General features: G+C 47.0%; 1 protein-coding gene across 3 annotated transcripts in view; it reads right to left on the bottom strand.

Moving 5' to 3' along the window:
- The window catches only part of si:dkey-72l14.3 (Glyco_hydro_56 domain-containing protein), a 137,003-nt gene that overhangs the window by 27,095 nt on the left and 89,227 nt on the right, over positions 1 to 20,681 (bottom strand). For all 3 annotated transcript variants that reach the window (XM_057819062.1, XM_057819053.1, XM_057819055.1), the window contains exon 5: positions 20,263 to 20,349. In XM_057819062.1, coding sequence (XP_057675045.1) covers positions 20,263 to 20,349 — 87 coding nt within the window. The remainder of the gene's footprint in view (positions 1 to 20,262; positions 20,350 to 20,681) is intronic.

The following is a 20,681-nucleotide window of genomic DNA, read 5'->3' on the forward strand; positions in this document are numbered from 1 at the left end:
GAACCTTGTTAACGATGTCCTGGGAGACATGATTAACAGGTTCGTGGTGGTGTACTTAGATGATATCTTGGTGTTCTCACACTCACCACGGGAGCACGAGGACCACGTCCGTCAAGTGCTCCAGCGGCTCCTTGAGAACAGACTGTATGTCAAAGCTGAAAAGTGCGAGTTTCATGTTCCGGAAACCACATTCCTTGGCTACGTCGTGGGAAAGGGGGAGCTCCGCATGGACCCGACCAAGGTTACCGCAGTCCTGAACTGGCCTTGCCCATCTGACCGAAAGCAGCTACAACGATTTCTCGGGTTCGCTAACTTCTACCGCCGATTCATCCGCAATTATAGCCGGATAGCGGCTCCACTCACCGCTCTCACTTCCACTACCAAACCATTCCTCTGGTCCGATGCGGCAGACTCCGCCTTCGGTGACCTCAAGAGCCGGTTCACCTCTGCCCCAGTGCTAGTCCATCCCAGCCCTTCGTTGCAGTTCATCGTGGAGGTCGATGCCTCGGAGATTGGCGTTGGGGCGGTGCTGTCCCAACGGCGGCCTGCTGACGGCAAGATCCACCCTTGTGCTTTTTTTTCTTGTAGGCTCTCCCCGGCTGAACGCAATTATAGCATCGGGACAGGGAACTGTTAGCGGTAAAACTGGCCTTGGAAGAATGGCGCCATCTCCTGGAAGGGACGCCCCAACCCTTCATCGTGCTCACGGACCATAAAAACCTGGAATACCTCAAGTCTGCCCGGAGACTGAATCCAAGACAAGCCAGGTGGGCCATGTTTTTCAGCCGCTTTGATTTCACCCTGTCCTATATTCCAGGTAGCAAAAACACCAAGCCCGACGCACTGTCACGCCAATTCCAGACCGACGTATCCAAGGAGGAACCAGCCCCCATCCTTCCACCAACTTGCTTCATTGCCTCAATGGAGTGGGAGATAGAGCGGAAGGTGAAAGACTCCCATGGTGAACACCCAGACCCTCGAGCGGGCCCACAACCTGATGTTTGTACCCCAGGATCTTCGTTCCCAAGTGCTGGAGTGGGCTCACTCTTCGAGGTTGTTCTGCCACCCAGGCATCCGTAGGACGCTGGCTGTGCTGCGCCAGCGGTTCTGGTGGCCCACCATGCCAGAGGACACCAGATCCTATGTTCTGGCATGTACTGTATGTGCTCGCAACAAAACCACCACCAAGCCAAGCTCTGGACTCCTCCGCCCGTTACCCATCCCGAGCTGCCCTTGGTCCCACATAGCCCTGGACTTTGTCACCGGTCTGCCTCCTTCCAAGGGCAACACAGTTATACTCACCGTAGTCGATAGGTTCTCCAAGGCCGCCCATTTCATCCCCCTACGCAAGCTACCAACAGCCACAGAAACCACAACTCTACTCACCGACCATGTTTTCCGTTTACATGGCATCCCGGCTGATATAGTCTCTGACAGGGGACCCCAGTTCACCTCACAGGTCTGGAAGGCCTTCTGTGCGGCCCTGGGTGTTGGTGTAAGCCTCTCCTCCGGTTACCACCCACAAACCAATGGCCAGTGCGAGCGGACAAACCAGCAGCTCGAAGCGGCCATCCGTTGCACCACCCAGGCTCACCCAAACACCTGGAGCGATCAACTGCCCTGGATCGAATATGCACACAACACCCTGCCAAATGCCTCTTCAGGTATGTCTCCCTACATGTGCTCCTTGGGTTACCAACCCCCGTTGTTCCCTACACAGGAACGCGACATTGCCGTTCCGTCTGTTCAAGCCCACATCAATCGTTGCTCCAGGGTCTGGGAGAAAGCACGCTCTGCACTCCTCCGCGCTTCTGAGAAATCCTGTACCCAAGCTGACCGCCGCCGCAGGCCTGCGCCCATCTACGCCGTTGGACAAAAGGTGTGGCTCTCCTCGAAAACCCTACCGCTCAAGACTGAGTCCGTTAAGCTTTCTCCCCGGTTCGTTGGTCCCTTTGAAATCACCAAGGTGGTGAATCCTAACGCTGTGCGCCTCAAGCTCCCTGCCCATTTCAGAGTCCACCCAACCTTCCACGTCTCCCAGGTCAAACCGGTTTCCACGAGCCCTTTGACACCCCCTGTTCAGCCGCCTCCGCCTCCTCTGTCTGTCGATGGGGGTCCTGCCTATCATGTAGAGCGGCTTCTCGATGTCCGCCGCAGAGGCCGTGGGCTCCAGTACCTCGTGGACTGGGAGGGCTATGGCCCAGAGGAGCGATCCTGGATCCCGGCCCGGTGGGTGTTGTCCCGCGAGCTCATCCGGGATTTCCACCGCGCCCATCCCGGTCGTCTTCGTCGGGCGCCAGGTGGCGCCCGTAGGCGGGGGGGTCCTGTTAGGGCCTCGACCCCGCCCTCCTAAGACCTGGCCCACCTTGGGCAGGTGTGAGTGTTTTTATTGATTTGCAGGTTGGACGCCAGACGGGTGGAGCGGCCACAGCTGCTGGCAATACCAATCAGCCGTTTTATAAGCCAGTGGACGCCACCACCTCGTCGCCCGATCAACTCGTCTGCTACTCACGTCAGTTGTATCTCGCATTCCTTATATGATATCTTTGCTCACTGGCTCACGACTACCTTGCTTTCGTCCCAGGTCCTGTTTTCTGCGCACCCCTCGTCGGATTCCTCGCCTGCCTCCCTTCCGAGCCTCCTCGTCAGCTCAACTGCCCCGAGCCAAGCAAACTTCCACCCGCCACGCTCTTTCTCGTGATCGCTAATAAAATACTACTCGCCAGAACCGTTTGTCTGCACTGGGATCCCTTCCTGCTCACGCACACCCTAACAGTCGAGGATTCAAAGTAATTATTATATTTATCCCACCATAAATGCATTTTGAAACTTGAACTGGCCCTTTAAGAGGTGCGAAGCTCGCTCTCTCCTCGTTAACAACAGTGTAGCTCTTCCCCAAGCTCCGTCATATTTACTTACCATCCGAAGGTTGTGTGTAAATGGGAGAAGTATAGCGTTGAAGTGTGCCTTAACAATGTATAAACACGTTTGGTTGATGACAGTTCCTCAGCTAATAATCTATTGCATTAGCTAGCCGCCGCGAGCTAACCACTAGCCGCCCTGTGCTAATTGCTAACGCAAATTTGACTACATTGATGAGGCTTACAGTATGTTGTTTCCATTTCGTTTGTCAATCTAGGTTGTTATTCTAATTTCCTGCTTAATGTGTTTGCTGATTATTGTCCACGATGAGCAATTATATGCATTATGTGAGCGGTATATTTCATTTATGTTTAATGTTCATCGTGTTGATCTTGGTAGATATGTTCATATCAAGGGCGTAGGTTTGCATAGGGACGGTGGGGACATAACACCACCAACTTTCAGGATGCTAAAATTGACCCCACCAACTTTTAAGCAACCTTATTTGCATTATATAATGAGTTCAGTTATACAGGGAATTTAGATTGTGTTCCCATTTGCATTATATAATGAGTTCAGTTATACAGGGAATTTAGATTGTGTTCCCATATGTTGTAAGGATAAAAATGAAACTACCATTATTTACTGAATAATTTCATTATGTTTTCTAATAAAAACTACACATTTATTCTGGAGTTTTCAAAATATTTCTTTTGTAGATTTTGAAAACAAAGGTTTGAATCACCTGAACCAATGTACGTAAAAGTTATTATCAGTCAATACTGATTCATTTAGCCTATCCATTGATTATGTTCATATTCATGAGAAATGTGGCCCTTTGCCCCTCTTACCCAATCTGTTTGGTCTTATTAATGCCCCGTCCCCAGCAAAACGTGTACACGCAGGTTATGCAGTTTTATCGTCCCTACCAATGTTGAGACCAAACCTACGCCCTTTATCCAGCATATGCGCGCGTGTATTATATAACTGACATGTTGCATATGGTTATACTGTATTGCAGAACACACACGCACGCACGCACGCACGCACGCACGCACACACGCACACACACACACACACACACACACACACACACACACACACACCTCATCATTCTCTGAAGTAAACCAAAAATAAAATCCTGAACAGACTCTTTGAATCTCTGATCGGATTCACAACATCATAGCGTCACTAGCTTTATTCCACGCACCCATAGACGGATCCCAATTCGAATTAGCTCTCTTTTTCAATCTAGAATCAATCTATAAAATTCAGTGATTTACGCATTTATTCACAATATTTTTCAATTTAAAAAGCTCTTTGTTTTGATAATTTGAAATATTTACATAAAATGAATTATAACTGCCCTTTTTTTGGGGGGGGGGGCTATTGGTCAGCTATAGGCCGCCCAGCGCCTGCACTTGCTTGTCGAGTTCTTCCCCGGGGACGTGGAGGCCGACTTGGACCTCGCCAAGTTAGAGGAGAAAGAGGATGAGATCTTGCCCGAGCTTTCCTGGGAGCTAGCCAGACCCGCCGATGAACGACGGCCAGGAAGGTCCAGGCCAAGCAGGAGCTTGCCCAGCAGGAAAACATGGAGATCGCCGTAGAGCTCGAGAGGTGTGACCCGGCCTCCATGATGTTCGACGTCTGGTCAAGCTGGTGGACAGGGGAGAGCTGGAGACTGGAGAGTTGGGCTGTCCTCAAGCAGCCATCTCTTTATTATGTATAATTGATTCTGCATGTTTTCCTCAAGAATTAAGTTTCTGATGTTAAATTGAATGGTTTATCAGCTGTTAAAAACTTGCAGTAAATAAAAAAAAAATGTTGAGTTGCTATTTTGGTCAAAAACCTATATATGTTCAATATTGCTACTGATCCTCAAATTATCTCTGCATTTGGTGAGTTTTGTATATCTAGTGGAAAATCTGATTATTTTATAGCCATTTTAAGTTTTTTTATATAAAAAAATAATCAATCAGCCCAGTTTCCCATGTCCTGTCAAGTATTTTGAAGTCTTTGTTACACGATTAAGGCCATTATCCGTCCTAGTGTATACGTAGCTTGAGACTACAGGGATATTAAACAACCTGCCAAACACAGCAACAAATTGACTGTTTGGATCGTCGATGGATTTGTAGACTCAAAGGGTATTTTTTTGCCTACTATAATGGCTGCACCTCTTGACCGAAAAAAGTAAATATCTCCACTTAGCTGTTTTAAATGTGAGAGAACTTTGCCCCTTTTAATTGTGTTGTTAATTCCTCTAACGTTCCAAGTCACAAACCTGCAGCCTTTACTTTTATGTGCAGGAATGATGGAATGAAGACCTAATATGTCATAGAAATTGACACAGTAACACTGCCCTGCACAATTGGAGAAGGAAGCGGAAAACACACGCAACTAGAAATGAATAAATAAATAAATAAATAAAACAAAGCAACAGAAAAAACAACAACAACAAAAATATACCGTCCACAGCAAACTTCAAACACACATCTATATAGCCTCGAGTTTCTACCATACCAATTTCCCATACCTATGTCGCTCCTACTGGACATATGATTAACCCAGCCTCTTAAAGGGAACCACGGATAAAAAGACTAGGGCTGTCAAACGATTAAAATTTTTAATCGAGTTAATTACAGCTTAAAAATTAATTAATCGTAATTAATCGCAATTCAAACCATCTATAAAATATGCCATATTTTTCTGTAAATTATTGCTGGAATGAAAAGATAAGACACAAGACAGATATATACATTCAACATACGGTACATAAGTACTGTATTTGTTTATTAACCTATAACAATAAATCAACAAGATGGCATTAACATTATTAACATTCTCTTAAAGCGATCCATGGATAGAAAAACTTGTAGTTCTTAAAGATAAATGTTACTAAAAGTTATGGAAATTTTATATTATAACCCGTCTTAATGTTTTCGTTTTATTAAAATTTGTACAATTATCAATCAAAAAATAAACTAGTAGCATGCCATTGTTGATGTCATTACACCATGCTCACTCCCCAAACCCATAAAATCATTTGGACCCAAGCGCCAGCAGAGGGCGCAAAATAACAAAAAACAAGTATCAAGCGGACATGACACTTCTGTCATTCTAATCTGAGCGGGGCATGTGCGTTAATTGCGTCAAATATTTTAACGTGATTAATTTAAAAAATTAATTACCACTCGTTAACGCGATAATTTTGACAGCCCTAAAAAAGACATGTACTTTTTAAAAGATAAATGTTATAACAAGTGATAATAATTTGATATAAAAACCCCTCTTAATGTGTTCGTTTTAATACATTTTATAAATTTTGAAACAAGAAAATAAACTAGAAGCTCGCCATTGTTGAAGTCGCAGGGCGGTGACGTCACAGGGCCATGCTGCTGTACATCACAGTCACTCTAACTATGTAAGGTAGTGATTTAAATACACCGCAAGGTGTCAATGGTGAGTTTTACATTAATAAGACATCAAGCCAATGAGTGTGTTTTGTCCCTCGGCTGACGCCGTAGCTCCCTGTTTTTTTTTTTTTTAGACTGGGCATATTGTGATTCTCGTTCATTTGAGTGTTGTCTTCACAAGACTCTTGAAAATGGCTCCCAGCATCATAGTTTGTGTATTGTGACTAAATATTGCCATCTACTGTATTTGTTGAGCTAAAGGAGTTGCTGAAATCTTTAAAAATAAGTTAATGTAAGTAAGTTTAATGTGTATTTTACGCATCTATTTTTATCGTGAATGCCAGTTTTCTTTGCATTGTTGTGTTAACTGTGTGAGAATAGGGCCTCAAATTGAAGCACTTTTCTTCTTGGTGACATTTTTTGAGAGCTATGGCTATTAGTTTTGTAGTATTTTAACTATATGATACTTATATGTGTTGTGAAAGAGTTGCTGAAGCTTATGCCAATAAACGGCGTGGTCCGAGCTACAAATCTGAATGCTTGTGTCCACTCTCCTTTCTCGCTCCCACTGTGGATTAAAGAAACCACAGCGTCAGTCAAGGGAAAGAAATACAGTCATTGGCTTGATCCCTAATTAATGTAAAACTCGCCATTGACACCTTGTGGCGTATTAACATCACTACCTTACGTAATTTTTTTTTTTTTTTTTGTTCGTTTTAAGAGTGACAGGTTGTATTCTGGCAGCGTGTCCCTATGACAACAACAATCATGGTGACCTACTAGTTAAAATAATTTTACAAATTGTATAAAAATGAAAACATCAAGAGGGGTTTCAATATCGAATTATAATAATTTGTACTAACATTTATCTTTTAAGAACTACAAGTCTTTCAATTCGTGGATCCCTTTAATGCATAACACTCCCTCAGTAAAAGTTATGGCAGAAGTATATTTCCCTCCCCATTTTATTTCACTTAAAATACAATAATAATAATAATAAAAATCAAACAAAAAGTAAATATTTAAATAAAAGAAAAAATCCACAGATTAAATGCAACAAGAATAGCCACTACTGTATAAAATAGAACGGGGGCACAAACAGCAATGTATTAACAAAAAATTATAACAAACTAGCTGTTACGGATGGGGAGTAATTTTTCCTTTTGTTCAGGTATGTATGTTTTTCCTTTCACTTTATACTGGTTTATGTTGGTTTTCACCTGTATTTTTCCTTTGCAGTAGTTTCCACCTGTGTGATCACAGAAGGCCTCCACAGCTGGAACCACTTCCTCATTAGTTCATCATCCAATCATCTGTTCGTCCTGCCACTATATAAGTTGAATTGTTTGCTTGGTTCAGGAGAGGCGGTGGCAGCTCTCATTTTGGTTGTCTTGGTTTGTTGAAGCCTATTACGTTTTGACTTTGATTCTGTTTGTGAAGTTTGATTTCTGCCACTTGTTTATTCATGATCTCTTTTGTCTTTTTTTCCTTTAGGCTGGCGCAGAGCACAGAGGTAGGGACTTTAGTTAGACACCTGCAGGTATACATCGTGTCTCCCACCTCACGTAGGTACTAACTCTCTGTATTAGTTCATTAGATAGAGCGGCAACACCACCCATGTATTTTGGGGTACACTAGGTGCCTGTCACGGTAGTGTTTTAGTTTGGGGGGTTGTTTTGGGTTTTAGTTTTAGTTGGGGTTTTTGAAACTGTTTATTTGGTGTTTGCTGCATAGTGCAGGGGGTTGGGTAAATGTTTGTGTGCTCTGTGTCCATCGTTTTTTTTTCTGTTAAATAAACTTTTTATTTGCAATTTTGATTTGTCACTGCCTCCTCCTTGCACACCTGCTGTCTTATGTTACGCCGCGGCCCCTGACCACCAGGGGTATTCGTAACATTTGGGGGCTCATCCGGGATCTTTGTGGTTCCGCGGAGGCGGCAGGTGTGTTTGTGTGCAGTGGCGGTCGGATTGCGAGTTTTGTTTATTTAACTTTAACTTTTTTTGGTAATTCCCTGCGCGCCCTGGTAGACAATGGCCACAGGTTTTAGTGTTGGGGATTTCTTGGCTAGTCCCACGGTGGGTGAATTGGACCAATGTAGAAAAGCGGATTTTTGTGCGATCGGTGCGCATTTTGGTGTTGAGCTCCTGATCTCTAAAACTTGGGCTCAACTGAAGGCATCGGTCGTTGATTTGCTGGTTAAAGAGGGCGTGTCTATTGAGGGGGTAGAGGGTCATTCGGATTCTCAGAAGGAAATTCCTCCCGTTTTTCGGGCTGTGAGGAGTGAGACTCCTCCCACTAGCCCTAGGTCCTCCTTAGATGGAGCCGGTTCGTCCCCTTGGTTAAGGGTTCGCTTAGCTCGTTTGAAGCTTGAGAAAGAGGAGAGGGACCGTGAGATCGAGTACAAACATCAGCAGGCCATGTATAAATTAGAACTCGAGGCTAGAAATGCTGTCCGATTAAAGGAATTGGAACTAGAAATTAAAAGGCTTGATGTAACGTCCGGAACTCATTTGGTCGCAACTCAGGGTGATAATTCATCACAGAAGCCATTTGACGCTAGTCGGCAAATTGGTCTCGTCCCCGAATTCCGAGAGTCGGAGGTGGATGAGTATTTTGAGACCTTTGAACGAATAGCCACAGCTTTTAAATGGCCACCAGAGGCGTGGGCACCCTTGCTACAGAGCAAGTTAACTGGTAAAGCTCGCGACGTGATGAATAAAATGCCGCTGAGGGATAGCATGACCTATGCTATGTTAAAAGAGACTGTTCTGCGTTCGTATAGCCTTGTTCCTGAAGCATACAGACAGCGTTTTCGGATTCACAGAAAAGCCCCGGAAAAAACATTTGTTGAGTTTGCTAGTGAAAAACACTCTTTTCAATCGCTGGTTAAAGGCAAGTGAAGTCACGGACTTTAAAAAGTCTATCGGATCGGTTGGCTATTTATGTAAATGAACAGAAGGTCACTAGTGAGGCAGCTGTGCTGGTAGATGAGTATGTGATTACTCACCGACAGCACATTGATAAAAATGACTTTGAGAAACGGGACAAAACTAAATTGAGTTTTAAAAGCCGGTCTCAGTCAGGACGGGCGTCGCCACCTACTTCGGCGGAACGTCGCTGTTTTCTTTGTCATAAAAATGATCATTTAATAGCCAACTGTCCAGAGCGAAGAAATAACCGAAAGGCTGAATCTTCTCCGACTGGATTATGCGGTACCAGTTCAAGTAAATAAAGGTGAGGTTTCCTCTTATGAACCTTTTATGCTCGACGGTTATGTTTCTCTAGGCTCAGGTGAGAAGTGCTCGGTACGCATCCTTCGGGACACCGGAGCTGCCCAATCTTTTATCTTGGGTGATGTATTGCCTTTTAATGATGAGTCTTCTCGTGGCTCGAGTGTGGTGGTCCAAGGAATTGGAATGGAGTACATCACGGTACCGTTACACTGGGTTAATTTGTCATGTGATCTCTTGGCAGGCACATTTTCAGTTGGGGTTCGCCAATCATTGCCGATGCCAGGCGTCACTTTTCTGTTGGGGAACGACATCGCCGGTGGTAAGGTCACACCGGTGTTGGAAGTCGTGCAGCAACCTGATGAGTCACAACCAGACGAATTGGGGCAGGCTTACCCTGACGTGTTCCCGGTCTGTGTCGTCACTCGTGCGCAATTGAAAAAGCTGGGTAATGAGGTTGATTTATCGAACACCTTTTTGGCGGACGGATTAGTTAACCCCGAGAGGAGTACGACTAATGAGTCTGTGTTAAAAGGATCAGCGTTTGATGTAGTTTCTTTAAAAATGACTCGCGATGACCTTATTGCTGCGCAAAAATCTGACGCCAGTCTAACCAAATGTTTTGAGGCTGTTCAGCACCCGCATGACCTAAAGAATAAGGATGCGAAGTATTTTATGGAGGACGGGTTGCTTTTAAGAAAATGGAAGTCTCGGTTGGACACAGATTTTAGCATTGTTCAAGTGATTGTCCCAGTAAGTTACCGCCATGCAGTGTTATCACTAGCTCACGAAAATGCATGGGCAGGTCATTTAGGTGTGACAAAAACTTATGATCGTGTATTGGGACATTTTTTCTGGCCTGGTTTGAAAAAGGATGTTGTGCAGTATTGCCGTACATGCCACACATGTCAAGTGGTGGGAAAGCCAAACCAGAGGCTTAAACCAGCACCCCTACATCCAATCCCTGCGCTGGGCGAAGCATTCGAACACGTCCTTGTTGATTGCGTTGGCCCGCTACCCAAGACTAAGAGTGGTAATCAATATTTACTCACTATGATGTGTGTCGCGACAAGATATCCTGAAGCAATACCTCTCAGAAAAATAACATCACAGTCTGTAGTCAAGGCTCTGATCAAGTTCTTTTCTACTTTTGGGCTGCCGAAATTGGTACAAACTGATCAGGGTACTAATTTCCTTTCTGGTATTTTTGAGCAGGTTTTAACAACATTGTCTATCACACATCGAACATCTAGTGCATATCACCCGGAGTCACAGGGAGCGTTGGAGAGATGGCATGGCACATTAAAATCAATACTGCGTAAGTACTGTTTTGATAACAGTAGAGACAGGGATGATGCTGTCCCTTTGACTCTCTTTGCAGTCAGGGAGATTGTACAAGAATCCGTAGGTTTCAGTCCAGCAGAGCTCGTATTTGGCCACACTGTACGAGGGCCTTTAAAGGTTTTAAAAGATGAAATCCTAGGTGCGGGACTGTCAAAGAAGAGAAACATCCTCAGTTATGTGAGCCGGTTTCGTGAGCGGCTACACAGAGCATGTAGTTTGGCCAAGGAGTGTTTGTCGGGAGTGCAGAGCGACATGAAGAAACGGTATGACAAGACCGTCGTTCGTTTGGGCCGGGTGACCAGGTACTGGTCTTGTTACCTGTTCAAGGTTCATCTTTGTCTGCTCGGTTTTCAGGTCCATACACTGTGGAGAAAAAGCTCAGTGAAACCGATTACGCCATCAAGACTCCCGACCGTAAGCGAAAAACACGTGTATGCCATGTTAACATGCTCAAACCATATCATGGCCGTTCCAGTACTGGGAGTGGGCCTTTAGTGGCCGCAGTTGCAGTGACTGTTCCCAGTTCCAAGGAGTCCTTATCAGAGTGTGATGACGACGGGTTGGACACCAGTAGGCTCCAGCTGCAAACTCCTCGGTTGTCTAATACCGAAATGTTGACCAATTTGTCGAGTCTGATGACTCATTTGAGCTCTGACCAGCAGAAGGATTTGGAGTCCTTGATTTTTAAAAACACTGTGTTGTTTGGAGATGTTCCATCTCGCACGAACGTTTTAAAGCACGACATTGATGTCGGTGATGCACGACCCATAAAACAGCATCCATATTGGGTCGATGCAGTAAAGAGGGCAGCCATGAGACTGGAGACTCAATATCTTCTCGAGCATGGTCTGGCAAAACCTGGCTCTAGTCCATGGAGTAGTCCATGCCTCCTTGTTCCAAAGCCCGATTCAACGTTCAGGTTTTGCACTGACTACCGGAAGGTGAATAACCTGACGGTGCCAGATGCATTTCCTCTTCCTCGCGTTGATGACTGTGTTGATACAGTTGGCTCGGCACGTTACGTGTCAAAGTTGGACCTGTTAAAGGGGTATTGGCAAGTGGCCCTTACTGATCGTGCGTCGGATATCTCTGCTTTTGTAACACCAGACAACTTTCTGCAGTACACTGTGATGCCTTTTGGGCTTAAGAATGCGCCGGCTTCTTTTCAAAAGTTGGTCAATACCGTCCTGGGCGATGTCCCAGATTGTACTGCATATTTGGATGATGTGGTCATCCATTCAAATGAGTGGGAGGATCACATTAGGACTCTCAGAACCATCTTTCAGCGTCTAGCTCAGGGGTGGGCAATTAATTCCACAAAGGGCCGCAGTGGGTGCGGGTTTTTGTTGCAACCCATTAAGAGGACACCTTTTCACCAATCTGCTGTTTTACAAGTGCAATCAGTCGATTACAGTCAGGTGCTTCTCATTTCTGCTGAAACCGCATTGGTTAAACTATCTGTGCTGGGTCAGTTGGAACAAAGACCAGGACCCACTGCGGCCCTCGAGGACCGGTTTGCCCATCCCTGGTCTAGCTGATGCCTCACTTACCATTAATTTGGCTAAGTGCGAGTTCGGTAAGGCTTCAGTCACCTACTTGGGTAAGCAAGTGGGTGGTGGAAAAGTGCGCCCCTTGGCAGCCAAGATCGAAGCCATAAACTCTTTTCCAGTGCCTACCACCAGGAAGGAATTGCGGCGCTTCCTGGGTATGGCAGGATATTATCGGAGTTTTTGTAAGAATTTTTCTTCTGTGGCCGCACCACTAACGGACCTTGTCAGTCCGAAGCATCCATTTCAGTGGACTGACCTATGCCAACGAGCATTTGAAAATTGTAAGGCTCTATTATGTAGTGCCCCAGTTTTGAGCGCACCAGATTTCTCAAGACCATTTTCCTTGGAGGTTGACGCCAGTTGTACGGGTGCTGGAGCGGTTTTATTGCAGCCAGACGATGAAGGGTTGGACCACCCGGTTGCCTACTTCTCTAAAAAATTCAATCGATGTCAACAGAAGTATTCGACTATTGAACAGGAGACCCTGGCTCTTCTTCTGGCTTTGCAATTTTTTGATGTGTATGTGGGCTCCAGTGTTGCGCCCGTGATTGTATATACAGATCACAACCCATTGGTGTATATACATAATGTACAATCACAATCGGCGGTTGATGCGGTGGTCTTTGTGCCTCCAGGGCTATGACCTCGTCATTAAACACAGAAAGGGTGTTGACAACGTATTTGCTGATGCCCTGTCTCGTGGTCAGTAGCGGGGTATTATTTTGTTGTGGCATTTTTTTATTTTGGTTCGAAGCCAGTTTAGTTACATCGCCATAGCTTTGCTACCCTTCTGACATACGCTTGCATTAGATGGATGGGCTATTCCGGATAGGCCTGTTTATCAACTGGAAGTTGATATTTTAGGGGGGGAGTGTTACGGATGGGGAGTAATTTTTCCTTTTGTTCAGGAATGTATGTTTTTCCTTTCACTTTATACTGGTTTATGTTGGTTTTCACCTGTATTTTTCCTTTGCAGTAGTTTCCACCTGTGTGATCACAGAAGGCCTCCACAACTGGAACCACTTCCTCATTAGTTCATCATCCAATCATCTGTTCGTCCTGCCACTATATAAGTTGAATTGTTTGCTTGGTTCAGGAGAGGCGGTGGCAGCTCTCATTTTGGTTGTCTTGGTTTGTTGAAGCCTGTTACGTTTTGACTTCGATTCTGTTTGTGAAGTTTGATTTCTGCCACTTGTTTATTAATGATCTCTTGTCTTTGTTTCCTTTAGGCTGGCACAGAGGTAGGGACTTTAGTTAGACACCTGCAGGTATACATCGTGTCTCCCACCTCACGTAGGTACTAACTCTCTGTATTAGTTCATTAGATAGAGCGGCAACACCACCCATGTATTTTGGGGTACACTAGGTGCCTGTCACGGTAGTGTTTTAGTTTGGGGGGTTGTTTTGGGTTTTAGTTTTAGTTTGGGTTTTTGAAACTGTTTATTTGGTGTTTGCTGCATAGTGGCAGGGGGTTGGGTAAATGTTTGTGTGCTCTGTGTCCATTGTTTTTTTTTTCTGTTAAATAAACTTTTTATTTGCAATTTTGATTTGTCACTGCCTCCTCCTTGCACACCTGCTGTCTTATGTTACGCCACGGCCCCTGACCACCAGGGGTATTCGTAACACTAGCAAAAAATTAGAGGCAATTAAAAAAATAGGCGGTTTGAGGGAGGCATGTGGAACCAGTGAATCACGTATTACTGTCATCTCCTTCAAAAAAATGAAACAAGACAGTCCATTTGGTTCCTCCATTATTGAGAAGATCGAAAAAAGAAAAAAATAGTGGGTAGGAAAAAGTGAGCATAATAAATAATCACAAGTCCATAAAATTTCACAAAAACACCCTTTAGTTACTTCTCACACGGTGTAAGAGTAATGAAACAACAAAAAATAAGTGTGGTTAACCACAAAGTTCGCAGGTTGCAAGGCGCCAAACTTGAGAGACATGCAACTAGTAGTCCCAGCTGAAGAGAGTGCCACCAGCCACTAGGGGCAGCGCCTGCCTGCATCAATATAATTTCTCCTAGTAAGGGGAGAATTTGTGGTGTTTTGAGCTGTTTATGCTGTTGCATTGTGTTCGTCCTGCTCTGCAGATAGTAGGTTTGTTTCCTTTTTGTTCCTTTTTCACTCTTTGTGTCTTGCTGTCTTTTGAGTTATATATGTATAGAAATCCATATGTTATCATTGATGTAATTGCTTATTTCTTTCATGTAGTTAATTTAGCAAGCTACTTAGCATAGCTGTGCTCTTGTTCTTTAGGGTTTCCTCATCGTTGTCAATAAAAGAGAATTCTGAATTGACAGTGAGGGGTGTTTCTTCATGAGGGAACCATGGTTGTTGTCGGATGCTCAGTGCCCGGCTGCGGCTTCCAGACTGATGATGTGTCCGAGGCACTCGCCATCACCCTGCTGACGACCACGATCTAGTCCATCGTCTCGCTTTGCCCGCCATTACCACACCGTCCCTGCCGCATTCACAAGGCCCGAAGCTGGAGCGGCCCAGGATTGAAGTTGGATACGACGCTGATATTCGCAGAGAGACTCTCGGTGTGCATGACGTACTTCGGATGCCGGTTAACGGCGTGGTTGCTCTTGTTGAGAACAAGGAAATGGCCCGTAATGCCCTTCCGTCATCCGGCCTGGCCGCTTTGTCGTCGTTTCAGCGCATTAAGAAGGCTCCCCTGCCAGGCCCCTATCCTGCCAATGATGCCGATAGACAGGACCAAGCGCGGACTGTGCCTGGATTGTAAGTGCGCCTTCAACGTTATCGTTGAGGGCCCTCACGGTTGGAACAACAAGCCACACCAATTTTGCTGTGACTGTTACAAGGCTCGCCAGCGTAAGAAGCGTCTACAACCGCCCCCAGACAGTCATATGGCCGCCACTAAGTCAGAGCCGATTTCCTTGATCTCAGTGATTCACTCTGGGACCCGCCTTGGCCAGCGCCACCGGAATCGGCACTGCCGGTTGTTGTCAAATGGGGGTGTTGTTGGGTCCCCACCCATCAGACTCTATCACCATATTTTTTCTAAGGGTGAGTGGAGGCGGGCCAGGCTTAGGGACCACCCCCGGTCATCACTATCTCTCTTGACTCTCTGACTGAATCTCGAACTAGTTTCCACTCGCAGCACTCCTTGGTAGGGGCCAAGGTGTCAGCGGTCGCAGACACTGGTGCGCAATCTGACCATTGGTCTCTGGATGAATTCCCCGCTTGCAGGTTCTTGCGTAGCGACCTGCGCCCCGTCAATCTGAGCATGTCGGCCGCCAACCGCTCCCCTATTGCTATTGAGGGAGCGTTCTTCACCAGACTCTCAACTGCATGCAGTGGTGGCCCAGTGGTTTCCTGCCGCTCCATGGTTTACGTAAGCAGCTCAGTTCAGGCCATGTACCTCTTGTGCAACTCGCTGCTCAACCTAGGCCTACTGCCCTCTTTCTTCCCGTCTGGCTTCGGCAGTCCCCACGTGCAAACTCGTTCGTCGATGTCACTAGGTCCATCTATGGTGGCTGTTCCGGCCCGAGCAGCCCCCAACTTGCCCAGTTCTCAAACCCCTTAGCGGTCTTGTACCCCTGGCTCGCCCTGCTGCATTACCTTTCCCTTGTGTGCCTGAGAACAATGGTCGTATGAAAGTTTGGCTTCTCGAGAGATGCTTCGTCCACTTTTAATACCTGTCCCCATTGGGCGCTACCTTGCATGGTGGGGCGTCCGGTCGAGATACATGTGGACCCGGAGGCCGCCCCGAAGGCCTGCCATACCGCAGCCGCTGTGCCCCTGCACTGGCAGCAGAGAGTCTACGATGACCTCCTGCGTGATGAAGCCCTCGGTGTCATCGAGCGTGTGCTGTACGGCGATCCTGTGACCTGGTGTCATCGTATGGTGGTCACTTGGAAGCATGACGGCTCCCCTTGCAGGACTGTGGACCTTTCACCCCTTAATAAGGTATGCCTGTGTGAGACGTTCGCCCCGGAGTCGCCATTTAGCCTTGCTCGCAGAATCCTGAAAGACACCTGGAAGTCGGTTACAGATGCTTGGAATGGGTACCACAGCATGCCCCTGCGTGAGTCTGATTGTCATCTTACCACCTTTATCAAACGTTTCAGCCGCTGGCGTTACAGTAGAGCCCCACAGGGCTTCCTTTCATCGGGGGACGGCTACAACCACCGTTTTGATGCCGTCCTCTCCGACTTCGAGCGTAAGGAGCGCTGTATGGGTGACACACACTCCACTATGACTACGACCTGGAGCAGCATTGGTGGCGGACCATCGACTTTCTTAGGCGTGTTGCGCAGGCCGGCATCGACTGAACCGTGACAAGTTCCAGTTTGCGGAGAGGTGTGTCGAGTTCGCTGGCTTCAGGATGTCGGACACCACTATCGAGCCTCTCCCTAAATATTTGAATGCCATCCGCGACTTCCCTGTCTCCGTTTTCAACAACGGATATCAGGAGCTGGTTTGGCCTAGTCAACAGGTGGCCAACTATGCCAAACCGCGCGACACCATGGCCCCATTCAAGCCTTTTCTCAGCCCTCGCTGCAAGTTTTCGTGGTACCTGGAACTGAAGGAGGCCTTCAAGCTGTCCAAGCAGGCGATCGTAGCTGCCATCCGTGAGGGCGTGGGGATCTACAACATGCAGAAGCGCATTTGCCTACTTCCTCCTCCAGCAACATTGCCCTTGTGCCTCTGGCTTGCCAGATTGCTGTCCAGGTGGCTGGAGGATTGCTCTTGCTGGTTCGCGCTTTCTGGCACCGGCTGAACAGCGCTACGCAGCTGTCGAGGGAGAGGCCCTGGCTGTGGCGTGGGGCTTGGAGCAGACGCGGTACTTCACCCAAGGGTGCGACAATCTCCTTGTGGTCACCGACCATTAACCCCTTGTAAAAATTTTCGGTGACCAGACACTGGATGAGATTTCGAATTCACGCCTGTTCAGGCTTAAACAACGGACTCTCCCGTGGCGCTTTGAGATTTTCCACCTGACTGGCAAGAGCAACCACGCTGCCGATGCTGCTTAGAGGTACTCCAGCCCTTTGGGCTCAGCGTGCGGCCTCTGGCAGGGCGTGCCTAGTGTCCCTGATGCCGTGGAATAGGCTCTCATGTAATCCATCTGTGACGATACATGGGAGCTTGGAGCCATCTCCTGGTTCCTTCTCACGCAGGAAACTTCGGCTGATGATTGCATGGGGGTGTGGTGGACGCGCATGACCCTGCCCTAGCGGATCTGTCACCGGTCTGCAGTTCAATCTATTCCCAGAACGGTATGTTGTTGTATCATTAACCGGGTGGCGGTCCCACCCTCTCTTCGTGGTAAGGTCCTACAGCACCTCCATGCTGCTCACCAAGGGACCTCTGCGATGGAGCAGCGCGCTCGTGCGATAGGCTGGGTCAGGACTAACCCTAACCCTGTGAAGACTGCCAAACACCTCCTCATGTCTAACACCGGCCCAACGGATAGCCTTGATCAAGACTGTTTCCTGTGCGCCATGCTGCAGCTTCACTACCCTCCTGACCCCGACTGCAACCTCTCACCTGCACAGGTTATCTTCGGCCGTCCTCTTCGTGACTCGCTCTCCTACATCAACAGACTTGAGAAGTTCTCCAACCCTCACGTCCGTCTCTATGGTGCCAGGCGTGGGCTGTGAAGGACCAACTGAGTCTTTGTGGTCCCACTCGAGGCCCCGCCGCCCACTGGCACTTGGCGATAGAGTGTTCCTCCAAAACCAGCTGGGCCAGAGCCCCGCAAGTAGGACAGATCTGGGGTGGTATTGGAAACGCTCAGCCATGATCATTACTGGGTCAGGGTTGACGGATCGGGTCACTTGACTCTGCGCAACTGGCGCTTCCTCCACGGATACACACCTGCAACCCCCCTCCTCCAGGCTCGCCCCATGGATCCAGCCCTGTCATTGGAGTGTGCCCAGGGGTCACAGACCGGTCTGCGTGGCTCTTCGTCGTGCCCCGCCCCGCCAGTGGTCGCTGATACGGTGCCGTCTGGACCTGCAGCTCAACCCGACCCCACTCCCTCAGGCCCCTTTGTGGACTTATCTCCTCCTGCTTCGCGGCAACCACTTGCTGCTCCCCCGCCCTCCTTTCATCAACGTGTGAGGAGGCCTCCCAGGCGGTATGAACCCAAGTCTGGCCGGTGGCTTTAGGCCTGAGCCCGTTTCCCTAGGTGTTACGCTAGGCTTCCGGGCTGGGGGGAATGAAGAGAGTGCCACCGGCCACAGGGGGGCAGCGCCTGCCTGCATAAATATAATTTCTCCTAATGAAGGGAGAATTAGTGTTGTTTTGAGCTGTTTATGATGTTGCATTGTGTTCGTACTGCTCTGCAGATATTCCTGTATGTTTGTTTCCTTTTTGTGCCAACTCCTTGTGTCTTGCTGTCTTTTGAGTTATATATGTATAGAAATCCATATGTTATCATTTATGTAATTGCTTGTTATTTATTTCATGTAGTTAGTTTAGCAAGCTATGGCTAAGTAGCTGTGCTCTTGTTCTTTATGGTTCCCTCATCGTTGTCAATAAAAGAGAATTCTGAATTGACAGTGAGAGGTGTTTCTTCACCAGCCAACCAACGGCCATCCAATCGGAAAAGAAAAACCCCAAAAAATTAGGCAGAAGACAAAGAGCTCAAGAAGGCGATAGCCTCCTCGAGCGAGGAGAATCGTTGTCTCTTACAGTTTTCCTTGATAATCTGAATCTTTGCGATAGGCCGAGTGCTGCTCCAAAACGTCAGGCGAATAATCCTTATAAATCCGAATTGATGAGTCACGGTACTTCTGCATATTACTCGGTCTGCGGGCCTCTCAAACAATCAGCTGCTTTGTCTGGTATCGATGAAAGCACACGATCACCGGTCTTGTTCTATCTCCCTCTTTTGGCTTGGCAGCAAGGCTGCGGTGGGCCTGGTCCGATGCCGACAGGGACAGCAGCAGCTGGATACTGAAAATCTCCTTCAATGCCCCAGCGACGAAGTCTTTGAGTCTCCGACCTTATACTGACTCTGGCAGACCAATGATCCGAATATTATTTTGCCGGCTTCTCCCCTCCAGGTCTGCATTCAGAGCTTTGAGTTTGGCACGAGTTTCAGCTAGCGAGGAGCATGAAGCTCCCAAAGGGAGAATGTGTTCCTCGGCTAAGCCAACATTAGTCTCCAGAGCATGAAGCTTCAAAAGGGTGAATGTGTTCTTTGGCTAAGCCAAAGTTAGTCTTCAGCATAGACTCCACCATCAGTTGACGTGACAGCTCCCACAGACATTGCGCCATGCCTTCCTGTAGGAGGCAGACCCTGGCAAAACGTTGAGTTGGCTTTCACTTATATAAACTCAAACACACGCTGTGTGCTAATGCCAGATTTAGGTGGAAATAGGATGAAGGTTTTACTGCATACAAGCAGGCATCCCGCCCGGGTCAGACCCATGAATGCAATCTCACCATTTTGATTTTTAGATCTGTCTCATGAACAGTCTCACCTATTTTGAAGAGGATCCAACTAACTCGCTAGGCGCCAATGTCTCAAATATGCACCCTGTAAATTGACCAAAATGCATACTTTCTAAAATGCCCGATTTACTGTTGGGTTTGGAATATGGGTCCAAAGACTTTTTGGTGCTGGTGTGCACAAGGTATCGACTCCCCAATTTTCATCGCTCTACGTTGAAAAAACTATGGGAGAGGCTTTTTTGAAAAAAATCAAGGCGGCGAATTTAAGCCATTTTGTTTTTTGCAAGGTCGCAAAATTAATATTAATCCCTTACAATGCATTACAATAGGGCTCTTGCACCACTTGGTGCTCTTTTTATATACCCCTCATTTCGTTCAGTATATCATTGCCATTTTTCTCGTTTATCTTCAGAAATAATGTATTACCTCTGTCTTAGTCTCACTTCTTTGCCAGATGATCACTCCGGCAGTTCCCATGGCAGCGCTCTCACCAATACTGCTGACCAGGTCTGCCTGGAGGAGGACAACAACAATCAAAGAAAGTTAGAATCATCTTTCATTTTGGTTCTCCTCTGAAACACAGCACTGAGTCTACTATAGTAATGGATTCGTGATTTGCCAGAAACACCTTTAGATGTGTCTTTGTGTGTCCCAATGATCCGAGGAACTGTTGTCTGGGGCAAAAACGTCCTAGGTGAGGGACCACACCAAAAATGGCTTGATAAACCTCTTATGATGCAAAATATAAATGGACTACGTTAACACTTCCCTGGAATCATGGATATCCCTTCCCATGGGCTTAACACCCATGGGAGGGGAATGGGTGGTTGGGTGCGTTGGGTGGT

Source organism: Corythoichthys intestinalis, chromosome 2 (assembly GCF_030265065.1).
Source record: "Corythoichthys intestinalis isolate RoL2023-P3 chromosome 2, ASM3026506v1, whole genome shotgun sequence".
Classification (NCBI taxonomy): Eukaryota; Metazoa; Chordata; class Actinopteri; order Syngnathiformes; family Syngnathidae; genus Corythoichthys; species Corythoichthys intestinalis.